At 37.0% G+C, this 14,919-nt stretch overlaps 2 protein-coding genes across 3 annotated transcripts in view; one reads left to right on the top strand and one right to left on the bottom strand.

The window, feature by feature from the left end:
• Window positions 1-537: 537 nt before the first annotated feature.
• LOC116303569 (farnesyl pyrophosphate synthase) lies at window positions 538-10,183 on the top strand. 2 transcript variants are annotated; one of them, XM_031713136.2, is made up of 10 exons: window positions 538-797; window positions 1,828-1,852; window positions 2,238-2,353; window positions 3,656-3,736; window positions 4,031-4,153; window positions 6,662-6,744; window positions 7,725-7,797; window positions 8,299-8,376; window positions 8,970-9,104; window positions 9,781-10,183. In XM_031713136.2, the coding sequence occupies exons 1-10, from the start codon at window positions 642-644 to the stop codon at window positions 9,979-9,981; spliced, it is 1,071 nt and encodes a 356-aa protein (XP_031568996.1). In that variant the 5' UTR covers window positions 538-641; the 3' UTR covers window positions 9,982-10,183. The 2 variants fall into 2 exon arrangements, with proteins under 2 accessions (XP_031568996.1, XP_088895992.1); XM_089039866.1 differs by having other exon boundaries at window positions 6,662-6,748; window positions 7,729-7,797.
• A 3,571-nt stretch (window positions 10,184-13,754) lies between these two features.
• The window catches only part of LOC116303567 (N-acetyl-beta-glucosaminyl-glycoprotein 4-beta-N-acetylgalactosaminyltransferase 1), a 17,955-nt gene continuing 16,790 nt past the window's right edge, over window positions 13,755-14,919 (bottom strand). Inside the window, exon 21 of the mRNA XM_089040255.1 lies at window positions 13,755-14,653. Within this exon, the coding sequence (XP_088896381.1) occupies window positions 14,557-14,653 (97 nt within the window). The 3' untranslated portion in view covers window positions 13,755-14,556. The remainder of the gene's footprint in view (window positions 14,654-14,919) is intronic.

Here is a 14,919-nt window from a genome sequence, read left to right as displayed (position 1 = left end):
TTGTGAATTACAAATCAAAAAATGTATGAACCCTGAATTTTTTTATATGGCACACTATTAAAACAGGAATGCCATATTGTTTTACCCCAAGCCTACCAGTTCCTTCCTGCCCAAACCTGTAAAAATGAATGGTCTCTAATTAGGGTGCTTCCTGCATGGTTCTTGTAATGGGTGTCATGAACTGATTCTGTGCTGTCTCAATGCTGTGTGGTTCAAACCCTGGGTTGTGCCTTTAGATATCTTGCTTGCCACAAGGGTTTTTTCCGGTTCACCTCCATGCCAATCAACATGTGAGTTGAATGTTGCCTGTCATAAAAAATGGTAGTGAGTGCAGAACAAACCTAATGGAAGAGCCCCCCATTTTGTTGCATTTAACATTCATTTCCTTTTCCACAGAAACTGCAGATTATTCTGATTAATAGATTTAAAATTTTACCTGAAACACTCTCCCCAGCCATTTTGCTGTTCACAGCTACCTTAAAAAAATTACTCGGTCCCCAGTCTTACTCGGTATATCAAAGAACGCCTGGTTGATATCGTTCGGGACTGATCCCAAGGCAAATATTCTTTAGAAAGAGAAATTCCTTTTTCTTAAAAATAGCTTAATATTCTCTTTCTAAATTTGCCTTGGAAAGTGGATAATGAGTGATTTAGACAGGCCAGCAAAGTGTATGAAACCCATGGAAAACGACGTTGAAAGATTCGACAAGGCTTTCCCTGAATTAGTGAACGACTTGATGAAGGAGAGTGACTTTCAAGATTTGAAAATCCGTGAAGCAGTTATTAGAGTCAAAGAGGTTCGTATATAGTATATAACCTTGAAGATTACTTTGATCATATGATAAGAATTCAAAGTTTATGCTACAGTTTAAACTCCCAGAATCTCGAAATTCATATTATATGGACACTCGTTTCAAGGCCTTTGAAGACAGCTCGCTTAGTAGAAAATTCCCAGTTAAAATATCAATGATTTGTATATTTAAATTGTCACTGTAAATTATTTTATGAACATTATTTTTCTATAGCTTTTACAAATACAGTGGTTTTTATAAACCCCTGAAACGAAGTGTAGCATATACAGGTATATTTAAATTTACTTGGGGACGGACCCGGGGCGGGTACTCCCATATATGGACTATACGGGATGGGCTGAACAGGGTATGGTTTTTCAAGCTTCTTTTCATAAAGGTATGCAATTTCACTCAAGTTCCAAGTTCTTCCTGAGTTTCCTGTCATATTCAGGGTTTCTACTTTCGTATTGACCAAAACTGGTTATTATGGTCGTAAGAAAAAACAACAATACACGAGCTGACATGATAATTGAAACAGGAACTCAGGGCAATTAATTATATCTTTTATCATTAACATCTACAAATTAGAGTTTTTTTGTCATAAACAGGGTACCCCTTTCAGAATCCCAGCAGAACACCCCTACCCAAATCCTGGCAGAGTACCCCCCGGGGGGGACAGACCATTTGATTTTTAATGGGTGGGGGGGGAGGTACAGCTTTCAAGAGTGTAAAAAAAAATCGTACATAAGAAAAGTGCCAGAAGAAATCTCAAATTATGTCCAAAACAATTTCCTGCATAGACATAAGGCGTAAAAAAAGTCTTACACAAAATAAATTGCCCAACCCCCCCCCCCTCCCCCTCAAAAATCTAATGGTCCGTCCCTTAATTTAATTAAGTTCTCACTTTGTTTCACGGGTGAATGAAAACTGCTTTATAGTTTATTTATTTTACAATTGAATATGTGATGTAGAACTTAAGCTTATGAAAATAATTTCTTAATTAAATATCAGTAATGTGATTTTCTGTTTTTCTTAGGTCCTTGAATACAATGTACCAGGAGGTCAGTATTATTTTACGAGTATCGCATGCTAGTTGGTTTGGTATGTAATTTGATTCAGCCAGGACATTGTCCAATGTCCAGCCGTTATTTTACTAGTAAGGGGACTGAGTCCTGGCAGGGTTTTTGATTAAGTTTTGAAATCATAGGAGAAGATGATCTTAATGGTAGTTTTAACTGCAGGAAGAATTTTGCTCATTTACTGGCAGGAGCATTCTCTGACCCTTGATAAAAACCCTGAATGTGTTTTGCAGGCCTACCAATTCAAAATACATCTATCATATAGAAGTTATCTTACATATAGCAACACAATAAGTTCCACATGACATTTTCAATAGTCATGCATTACACACCGTTTGCTTAACTAACAATGGCTTGTTATAACCAGGTAAAAGGAATCGTGGTTTATCAGTGATTGGGTCACTTAGACATATCATAAGTGAAGACAAGATTACAGAAGAGCAGATCAATATAGCAATGCTCCTGGGATGGTGTGTTGAATGGGTGAGCCCAGCTACTGTATTTCCTTGATTTTACTTAACATCATTTCCTGTCCAAAATGTTGTACAATCGTTTATTCAATTACTAAGACAAAGTTTTTTCATGAGCTGATTATGATTCATAATGTTTATTATCAGTAATGATAAAAAGGTAAATTATACACCATGAAAAGGGGAAAAACTGGCGTTTCAGATGCTAGTCCTTCATCTTCGTCTTTGTTTATTATCATAAATTAATCATTCAAGAATATCTAAAACTACAATGTTTGGTGCCTTGGTACTAGATGCTTTATGTAGTATATTATTCATCATGATGGTCATTTCAGGGTTTTTAAAAGACAATAAGGACCAGAAAGGCAAATATTTGATCAGTTCCATTTCCAGCCAGAGTCATTGTCAGATGACTGGCCATCATTGGCCATTGATCAATGGCTAATTAGTCAAACAGTGTGCCAGCCTGTCATAATATACATTTTTACTCCTTATTGGTTAAATGTGGTTAAATGTAATTTAGGCAAAGTTAGACTCCAGGTCAATGACATTTCGCAGTAACGTTGTCCTGACGCATACCGCTATCTTCCACTGTCAACGCATTTATTACCTCACGCTATCGTTGATCGACTCAGCTAGCAAGTTGTTTATAGCATGTCGCAATCTATTCTAGTCGATCTCTGTGGCCTGTCTGAGATATGGATCATAGCTATCATTACGAAATATGATAAGATGCAACACACGTGATCACGCTAGCTTAATGCCAACCACGCGAACCTTTACTCGCTAGCACTCGCTATACGACGCTATTACGCTACAACAAGAGTTTAATTTTCCCACCCGCCATCCCTACCACTGGTACAGGTAAGTAGAGGTAAGTATTCCATTGACTGATCGCGGTCAATGTGACAGGTGTTCGGTGGGTGGTGACAGGGTGACCATGGTTACCGCTAATTTGTGCCTGGCTCCGCCCATCCCACGGAATAAGCACCTAACGCCAAGCTCATCATTAACGATGAGTTTAATAGACCATTTTCTCAAGATTGCATGCGCATCCAAATTTAAGGGATTTGATGAGCCACAATACCAGAACAGGAGCTTATAATGAGAATCATACGTAATTTTCTATGACTTTTTTTTCGATAAGAATTCATAAAATTGATTATTCTTGCCTTAAGTTTAAAATATAAAACTGGCTTATCAATGTTACTGAATTTGCATTTTTCATTTTTGTGGCCCATCAAGTTGGATGCACATGTAGCTTGAAAAAACGGTTTTTGGTTTCTGATGTGTAAATTTATTTGTTGCTCTATAGTTTCAGGCATTCTTTCTTATGGCTGATGATATAATGGACCAGTCATTGATGAGGAGAGGCAAAACATGTTGGTATAAAAAGGTTATTGCTTAAATTTGGATCCTGTCTGTCTATTTTAATATGCTAATCAATTATTTAACTGTACTTTTCTGTCTGTCTGTCTTTCTGCCTTTTTGTCTATCTTTCTCTCTGTCTGTCATTCTGTCTGCCTGCTTATCTGCTTGTTTGCCTGCCTGCTTGCCTGCTTGCTTGCCTGCTTGCTTGCCTGCTTGCTTGCCTGCTTGCCTGCAGGTACAATTATAGCTAGCTATATACAATATACTGCAATTAAGTATATTTGATGGAGATAAAGGTTTCTTTTTCATTTTCTTTCAGCCAGAAGTTGGGTACAAAGCCATAAATGATTGTATCATGATAGAGCAGACTGTGTTTATCTTACTGAAAAAACACATTAGACATCAGAGTTACTATATAGACATTGTTGAACTCTTCCATGAGGTAAGAGTACAAAACACATTAGACATCAGAGTTACTATATAGACATTGTTGAACTCTTCCATGAGGTAAGAGTACAAAACACATTAGACATCAGAGTTACTATATGCACATTGTTGAACTCTTCCATGAGGTAAGAGTACAAAACACATTAGACATCAGAGTTACTATATAGACATTGTTGAACTCTTCCATGAGGTAAGAGTACAAAACACATTAGACATCAGAGTTACTATATAGACATTGTTGAACTCTTCCATGAGGTAAGAGTACAAAACACATTAGACATCAGAGTTACTATATGCACCTTGTTGAACTCTTCCATGAGGTAAGAGTACAAAACACATTGGACATCAGAGTTACTATATGCACATTGTTGAACTCTTCCATGAGGTAAGAGTACAAAACACATTAGACATCAGAGTTACTATATGGACATTGCTGAACTCTTCCATAAGGTAAGAGTACAAAACACATTAGACATCAGAGTTACTATATGCACATTGTTGAACTCTTCCATGAGGTAAGAGTACAAAACACATTAGACATCAGAGTTACTATATGGACATTGCTGAACTCTTCCATGAGGTAAGAGTACAAAACACATTAGACATCAGAGTTACCATATGCACATTGTTGAACTCTTCCATGAGGCAAGAGTACAAAACACATTAGACATCAGAGTTACTATATGCACCTTGTTGAACTCTTCCATGAGGTAAGAGTACAAAACACATTAGACATCAGAGTTACTATATGCACATTGTTGAACTCTTCCATGAGGTAAGAGTACAAAACACATTAGACATCAGAGTTACTATATGCACATTGCTGAACTCTTCCATAAGGTAAGAGTACAAAACACATTAGACATCAGAGTTACTATATGCACATTGTTGAACTCTTCCATGAGGTAAGAGTACAAAACACATTAGACATCAGAGTTACTATATGGACATTGCTGAACTCTTCCATGAGGTAAGAGTACAAAACACATTAGACATCAGAGTTACCATATGCACATTGTTGAACTCTTCCATGAGGTAAGAGTACAAAACACATTAGACATCAGAGTTACTATACGGACATTGTTGAACTCTTCCATGAGGTAAGAGTACAAAACACATTAGACATCAGAGTTACTATATGCACATTGTTGAACTCTTCCATGAGGTAAGAGTACAAAACACATTAGACATCAGAGTTACTATATGCACCTTGTTGAACTCTTCCATGAGGTAAGAGTACAAAACACATTAGACATCAGAGTTACTATATAGACATTGTTGAACTCTTCCATGAGGTAAGAGTACAAAACACATTAGACATCAGAGTTACTATATGCACATTGTTGAACTCTTCCATGAGGTAAGAGTACAAAACACATTAGACATCAGAGTTACTATATGAACATTGTTGAACTCTTCCATGAGGTAAGAGTACAAAACACATTAGACATCAGAGTTACTATATGCACATTGTTGAACTCTTCCATGAGGTAAGAGTACAAAACACATTAGACATCAGAGTTACTATATGCACATTGTTGAACTCTTCCATGAGGTAAGAGTACAAAACACATTAGACATCAGAGTTACTATATGGACATTGCTGAACTCTTCCATGAGATAAGAGTACAAAACACATTAGACATCAGAGTTACTATATGAACATTGTTGAACTCTTCCATGAGGTAAGAGTACAAAACACATTAGACATCAGAGTTACTATATGCACATTGTTGAACTCTTCCATGAGGTAAAGCTTGGTTTTTACTTGCATCAGAATCAGAGTCAGAGTCAGAATCGGAGTCTTAAGCAAGTAATATACGAGTGAAAATCATTCCTCATAAGCAGAATCAGAATCTAAAACAGAGGCCTTGATTTGAGGTATATATGACTGTGCTTTTCTTACATTGAAGAAAGCCTGGAGAAGAAGAGTATTATGATTGGTTTTATCGCTTCCGCTTTCAATAATCTAGTTCTTACTTGTTGTATAGCTGTAAGGATCAGAGTCAGAAAATGGGTAGAAAATAGAAACCTTTCCAATCTTTCCAATTTCGATTCCAACACACTCATGACTCTGATTCCCACTCTGTTTTCTGGTTTTCACTTAGTCATAAGCTGCTTAAGATTTGATTCTGACTCAGACTCCGATTCTGACGCAAGTGAAAACCAAGCTTAGGAGTACAAAACACATAGACATCAGAGTTACTATAATATGGACATTCTTGTTAAACTCTAGCTTCCATAAGATAAATAGAAGAAATGATGTGAAATTTTTCTTAGTCACTAAAGATTAATTTTACAGTGCAGCTACTATAACCATAGTAACACTGTATTACCATATTATACAAACTTCCTTGACGGCATGTCCAGTATTTTTTTCAAGCCTGCATGCAGTTCAAAGGGAGGGACCAGGGACTCAGAGAAGAGAAGGGAATCCCATGTCTCAGCTCCCTCCACTTGCCTTCCTCTTTATTAAGTTTGGTCTTGTATTAAATCCTAATAGATTGCATATCTCACATCTCTTGGACAATCATTGGACTTGACTACAACACCAGGGAAAAATTTTGAAAATTTTACTTTAGACAGGTACCTAGATTTGTATGCTTTATATTAAATTTTATTGTGTATCTTAAATCAGAATAAGCTGTATGTTGGGTATCCTGTGGTTTTCGTATAATCATTATGAACATTTCACTCTTACAAATGATTTTAAGATACAGACCACCTATATGGTCCTTGACACAAGTATCAAACAAGATCAACAGTTTTCTATCTGAGTTGCAAGCGAATGGGATTCAAACAATAACAAGGGAATGGGTCAACTCACCCACGGACCAACTTGCCCACGCCAACACGCCCACATATAAAATCATCGATCATGCCTTTGCCAACTCGCCCATGCAAACTTGCCTACGTTTATAATAACTTTAAGAAATATCTAACCATATATTAAGACTAAATTAAAGTAGTAGTTCGTGATTTACCAACCTAACTTGACACTTATGAGCTCAAGAATTCAAAAGGTGACTAGCTTGCTAACAAAATGTCGCTTTAGCCTTTAGTGACATTTACATTTGGTTTATGAGTCAATACCTAAAGTTTATGCCCATGTTAAAGATGTAAAAGTTAGAAATATACATATTGCAAGAAAAAAGAAAAATGATATTGATACTACTCTTCCCAGTAGACCAAGGCAGTTGTGCTCTTTTTATGGCGTTTGTAGCGTCTTTTATGTGATCCAGAAGTACATTTCAAATGGGCCACGTGATGCTAATGTTGTACCACATGGACATGTTTTTTACACCACATGATCAAAATTCAGTCGAGTTTTAATCAGATGGTGTAAAAACATGTCCACATGGTACAACGTTGGCATCACGTGGTCGATTTGAAATGTACTTCTGGATAACATAACAGATGCTACGAAGGCCATTAAAAAATTCCAGCTACCTCAGTCTACTGAGAAGAGTAGTATTATTAGTTGTAGGGAGGGACCACAGACCCTGCAGTACTTGGTTATAAGAATTGAGCTAAATATTTTATGCTTTTTTTTGATTATGACTAAGGTACAAGGTAATTGTCAAGTACAAGACAGCTTTCTATTCATTCTATCTTCCTGTGGCTCTGGCAATGTACATGGTAAGAGTTGATATTAGTATGACCTGAGGAAATTGTGTCATAGTCTCCTGATTGACAGACCCACAGACTGGCTGACTCACCCAACTGACTGACTGACTGATTGGCTCTGGCTGACTCTGACTGACTGACTGACAGACTGAATCACTGACTGAATGACCCACTGACTTATTGACCAACCCACTGACAGACCCACCAACAGACCCGCTGACAGGCCCACTGACAGACCCACCGACTGACCCACTCACAGACCCACTGACAGATCTACTGACAGACCCACTCACAGACCCACTCACAGACCCACTCACGGACCCACTCACAGACCCACTCACAGACCCACTCACAGACCCACTCACAGACCCACTCACAGACCCACTCACAGATCTACTGACAGATCCACTGACAGACCCACTGACAGACCCACTGACAGAACAACTGACTGACTGACTCACTTAAGGACTGACTGAATAATTAACATTCAGGGTTTTTGGCCTTTTTCAATAGGCTGGCATTACAGACAAAGAAACACATGAAAATGCTAAGGCTATTCTATTAGAAATGGGAGAATTTTTCCAAGTACAGGTAATGATTTTATAATTGTGCATGACAGTGTAATGAAACAGCACTTTCATTGTACAAAGTCGATGCCAATATTATCTACATGTAAGGGCTTATTTAAAGACTGATCAAATTTATTCCAGTCGTTTATAGCTAAATCTGTGGACTTCCACAAGCCCAGATCCTATATCAGCTGCTGTTTTCCCAGTATTACTGTTATCAGGGACAGAGCTAGGAATCTGAGGAAGGGGGGTCAGAAAGAATCAGCATTAGATGAATCTCACTGTTGACTATGCAAAACGAATCTTGAAGAGATCTGGGGGCATGCAGAGGAAATTGTTTTAATTTATTATTTTAATGCTGTCTTCTGCATTCGGAATATTTTGGACCAAAGAAGTAATAAAAAAATTCCTAACGAGGGGGCCGCAGCCTTATTGGCCCACCTCTGTTAAATCTAGTGACAGCTGGTTTACAAACTCATAAATAAATGTAGGTTAATGTTCAGCATGTCTTCATGAACATGTCATGAGATATTATTCTTTATCTGATAAGCGATGGAAACAGTGGAATGCTAAAGTTCTCACTTTTTTCTTTCAACTTATTTTCTCTGTTTTTAGGATGATTTTTTAGATGCTTTTGGTGACCCAATTGTAATGGGTAAAGTAGGAACAGATATTGAAGAAAACAAATGTACCTGGTTGGTAGTTAAGGCCTTGGAAAGAATTAATTCACAACAGATGGACATTATTAAGGTGAATGAGAAGAAGCATTTGATTTCTGGTCATGCATTTGGGGCTTGGTTCCCTTATCTCATCCATCCACCAACCAACCCACCTTTTCATTCCTCACATCCATCCATTCATCTATCCTATTCCATCCCATCGATTTCAAGCTCCCATCCATCCATCTTACCTCTTCCATCCATTCATATTATCTCATCCATCCATTCGCCAACCCACCTTTTCATTCCTCACATCCATCCATTCATTAATCCTATTCCACTCATTTCCAGCATCCATCCATCTTTTCTTTTTACTTATTCCATCCATTTCAAGCATTCAACCTTCCATCCTTCTTATCCCATCCATCCATCTATCTTATCCCATTCAACCATCCATCTTATTCCATCCATCCATCTATCGTATCACATCCATACATTCATCTTATCCCATCCCATTATTCATCTTATCTCATCCATCCATTCTAGTCAGCCGTGTGAATATGAAACCCTTAGTTTACTAAACTTCAGGGAAGTCCTTTCAGACAGAACATCAGCTATCAAGAGGAGTTCATCAGTTTTCCATCCGTTTAACAGTCTACATTCAGTTCTCCCATGCATTAATGTTTTCTCCTATTACCTTTCCCAGCTATATTAATTATCAAAACATCTTCTCAATCTATCCTTGTTTTACAATTATTTTTTTAAAGGAAAATTATGGAATAAACAGTGTACAAGCATCCTCCAAGATAAAAGACCTTTATCATACCTTGAACCTCAAGCAGGTATTCCATGAATATGAAGAACAAAGTTATCAACGAATTCTTGATCTGATATCTAAGAAATCAAGCCAACTTCCCAAGGCAATCTTTCTCGAGTTTGTTAAGAAGATTTACAAGAGAAATAAATAATGTTATGGTACAGTGAGGACTGTGACACTTTCCTGAAATTTCTGCTGTTTCAAACCCTCTAAAACGCATCATTGCAAGTCGGTTGTTCGCCTTGCTGCAAACGCACGGCTACCTTTCAAGATGCCGCAGGGAATTGATTGGCTCAAGGAGGATTTACTATGCATTAAATAAAAAATGGCAAAAAAAAAAAAAACGGTTCACAGCTGAGTGTCCTCCCTGTAACAGTTGATGAACTTAACGAACATGAACTGCGTGCAAGGTAATCCTTAGGGAAAACATTTCCCCAATTATTAAAAACTAAAAATAAATACTGTTAATAGACCTCTTCAACTTGGGGTAATGTTTCCCATTTCAGACCACGTGTCATTCCCTTGAGAATAATATTCTTTGTTTAAGCTATATCCATATTCATGTGTCTTCTGATGTGCAACCGAGCGCAAACCTTAAACAAAGAAATGATACTGAAATGAGAAAACATTACGTCAGAGCCGAAGAGGTCTATTGACAGTCTTGATTTACAAGTAGGAATCATAGAATAAAATAAATGAATTATTTCGTTTTTAAATGACATTGGATATAATTTAGATAAATCTAGTTAGGTTTGTTTGTAGGATGTATTATAAATAATGACTGCAACTGTGATATTTTAATAATAAACATCTTTAGTGGGTAACTAATAAAGTTAAACGTTTTTCCAGTGAGGCACATTTTGTAAATATATTTCTCATAATAATATATATTTAGGCACTGTCTAAAAGCGGAGCTCCAGATACGGAAGTCACAGGGAGAACAATTTGAATGAAACTGAAAGGTAAAAATAAGATTGGGGAAAAAAATCTTCAATTATTTTTTATTCGAGATGAAGATAATTTCTCCCATAATAAAAACCATGCAGTGAAATTGAATCGAAATGCACTACATTGTTTTCTTTGCATAAGTATACTCTCCCACTTAGGAATTTTGTACACAACTCACCACCACCCCCAGGGGCTAGTTTTCTTGGAAGATTCTTCGACAAAGTTAGTTTTAGGCTTTGAATCTCTTTTACTTAAAAAAAAAACACGAAAGATAACTACAGATAATCCAACACAATATCAAGTTTAGTGAAATTTACCTCGGATGTCTTTCATTGAAATCGAAATTCTGGAGATTTAGGACAAATCAAGACCAAAAAGCAGACTTGAAAACTGGTTAAGGTGAGCATAAAATAAGCTTACTTTAATTACGTCTTTTACAGAACGAGACGAAGTTTACAATCAGTTAAACGTGACAAGAACAACTGAGACAAAATAGAAAATAATGAAAGGCAATGCAAAATACAAAATGACGAATTTCTTGTCAGTAAATTGGCGTTTGTAAATGTTTTTGAATATTTCTTAGCTTTTTAAAGTGAAAGTCTAGATCTTCATACAATAACATCTCTCAACAACACAAATTTAAGCTCATTTTTATAATCATACTTGCTCGAACAGCTTAATAAACAGTTGAATGTTTGGTGTAAATTTATATTTCATTCAATAATTAAATAAATTATCTGTAGAAAGATATAAAATTATTGAATGAAAGTCTTCTTTGTTTAGCCGATGGGACCCGCGACAAGAGGCAAACAAAGCTGCATTTTCATCTTGAACGAAAAACATACGATGGTTAAAAACAACCGAATTGTTAAAGATTTACGAAGCTAAATAAAGAACAAATATTTGTTCTAATATGCTCTTCGTATTATTTTTCCTCCAGCTTGAAATAAATTAAGCTTATCTATAGAAATATAAAAAGTTTTGAGAGAAAGTCTTTGATTTGTCGATTCGTCGAGAAAAATGCTTGTCAAGAAAATAATAATGTACGATTGTTTGCTAAAAAGCACACACCTGAATTCTTGAAGAACACTTCTTGATCCATCTTTGAATACATAAAAGTTTTTTTAATTGTCTTTGGTCTATAACTTGTCCTAAAGCGATTTTTTCTGTGCACTTGAGAGCCGCCTTAGCTAGTAGTTTTGTTTTGACATCAAGCGGGATTCCTGAGTTGTGTACACGGACGTTTGTACGTAAGGACGGACGGACGGAAGTGACGTCAGCCAAGCCACGAAAAATCAACTCGATGGTTTACCTCCGGCCCGCGCGGGAGCTCCGCTCAGTCAGCATCAGTCAGCAAGTAAACGACACTGGATTTTATATAACAAACGTAACCAGTGGTATTAGTCTAAGTTAAGCCTATGAAACAGTAAATTTTCAATAAATTTTACAATTATTAATATTATGATAATGATTGATTTTAAAAGCGGCTACAATCAATACTGTTTACTGCGCATGCTCGACGAAATAATTGGGCTCTGGAAAACTCCAAACCGGAAGACCCAGATTCTGGGTTTCTTGCACATGCGCATTATGACAGACTAGGTAAATTCAAAATGGCGGACCAAGTTCAACGAGCATGTGTATTTGCGCTTGGAAAATTATGTTTTGAAGATGGTTTTCAGTTACATTAACTCCGAAAATATCTATTGGATGGATATCAATACAATTTCCATTACAAAACCGGCAAAACTTTGAAAAATCCGGCCCTACAGGCTTTTTTGGTGTACTTAATTCGAGACGCCATCTTGTTTATTTTCCACGTACTGTAATTTTTACTTCCGGTATCTTCCTTTGTTCTCGAGAACCAATCACAGCACAGGAAATATTGGAGTTTTCCAGAGCCCAATTATTTCGTCGAGCATGCGCAGTAAGAATTAAGGGCTCTGGGTACGAGATTGACCCATGCACATGGGCTATCATATCAAAACTGGATTACTGCGAGAGAGTATATTTAAATATGCTTTCTTGATTACTGCAATTCACTCCTGTATGGCCTTCACCCTCAACTACTCAAAAGGCTACAACATTCCTGCACAGCATGCTGCAGCTCGCTTGGTTTCATCATCATCCAAGTTTGAGCATGTAACATACACCTATTGTCATAACTCCACTCGCTCCCTATACACCTAAGTCCAAAATGGCGCACGGCCGCACGGATGAAAGCGAGGCATCTAGGGCCAAATTTATAATATTTTTTTATGATTTATGCTGCAAGATTGTTGTGTTTCTGAATGTAAGAAGGAAAGAAAGATAAGAAAAAGTGAACAAGTGTATAATTTGCATTGATATCATATTATTTCTTTGCATTTAGCCCTGCTGGATGCCTCATTTTCATGTAACTCACTCAGCCGTGCGCCATTTTGGACTAAGGTGTATTGAATCTCGAGAAGGTCATATCATCAAAGTTAAGATCGAAAAGAATTTTGGGTACTCCAAAATGTGTATTATATTTGCATGTAGACATGTAAAAATGCACAGTAGAGCAAAGTTGGTCGACCTAGATTAACAACATGCCAAAGCCGTGATGCAAAAAAGGGGCACAGGAAAGGAAAACTGCAATACGCATGAAATTAGCATAATTGTTTGTCTTCCCATGCTCCCCTTCGGTCTTAGCTTTAATTATATAACCTTTATTTTAACCCGATAACGTTTTTTCAATCAAGTGTATACACTCCATTACGTCTCCTGCGCTCATCAAACAAGAAATTATTGAAGAAACCCGCTTTTCATCTGAAAATGTATGGTCACTATGCGTTTTGCATAGCTGTTCCTGAACTGTGGAACAAGCCCGCTACCTGAGCAGAGCAAAGACATTCTGAGAGATCAAACTGAAATTTTCAAGCGTTCTCTGAAAACATTTTTTTGTTCAAGAACTATTATTGTATTTGAAAGTACATTTTTGAATGGTAACTCCGATCGTGATGAATTGTATACAGCTATTTCAAAAAACGGATCCAGGGAAGGGGTGCAGGGGGTGCGCACCCCTCCCTGGTTCAACTCTGTGCCCCTACTTCGAAGATAACCAATGCAAAATGTTTTTTCCCTTTGATTCTAAGGGGTGCACCCCTCCCTAGGTTAACTTTGTGAGCTGCACCCCTCCCTGAACAAATTCCTGGATCCGCCCCTGGACAGGGGTGAACGGTAAATATAGCGATCGTTGATTGACGGTTGCATGACCGAAAGGCACTATGGGCATGCATCTAAGCACGAATAATCGAGGGGTTTTAAATGGTTTCGTCGACTATGTGAACACTTCTAAATATCTCAACTACAACAACATCTGTGTTATTGACAAGAATAATGAAAAGAAATACTAGTCTTTTCAGCTATTCTCTTGCATCTTAGAATGACCTATCTCCTATCACTTATTGCCTATCGCTTATTACCTATCGCCGTTCGCTCCTTCAACCTTGTTTTGAAGTCATAGCTGTATCTTATGAAACACACGACAGTTATAATTTCAAAACAATCATACTGATATAACCTAGTGAGAGAGTTTTAGATTGACGTTTTTTTCCTTCGCGCAAACCGCAAACGCCGTGAACACGTTTTCATCGTTTTCCTGTATTTTATTTCAGCTATTGCAAACTTTCTCTTTAAAGCAAAAATATTTTTCTCTTTTTATACTGCTTGGATTTTTTGTCATTAAGTAATTAAAAAGAATTTTTCGATCGACAATGGTTAATTAACGTTACACGTTTGTGTCGTGAATGTTATGTTATCCCTTATTGTACCAGGCGCCTTTTTTAGCGTGTGGAAAATGAAAGAGCTTTTGCCATTTAAATCTCTCAGTTTCTATCCTGGAATTTAATACCCTGACGAAGAAACGAAGAAAAAAAATGAGGACTAGTTGAATAGAAACACAATCTTGATCATAGCTGCAGCAACTGGTAATGGGTCTTCTATTCTATGGGATATAGTGTATAGTGTATAGTCTATATGGTATAGTGCATGGGGTATAGTGTATAATCCATATATTCTATGGGATATAGTGTCAGGGTATGGTGTATAATCTATAGGGTATAGTGCATGAGGTATAGTCTATAGTCTATATATTCTATGGAGTATAGTGCATGTCGTA

Source organism: Actinia tenebrosa, unplaced genomic scaffold, assembly GCF_029948245.1.
Source record: "Actinia tenebrosa isolate PJP-AT-01 unplaced genomic scaffold, QUT_ActTen_1.0 PGA_scaffold7__59_contigs__length_16204524, whole genome shotgun sequence".
Taxonomy (NCBI): Eukaryota; Metazoa; Cnidaria; class Anthozoa; order Actiniaria; family Actiniidae; genus Actinia; species Actinia tenebrosa.
This window is presented reverse-complemented; position numbering and strand designations above follow the sequence as displayed.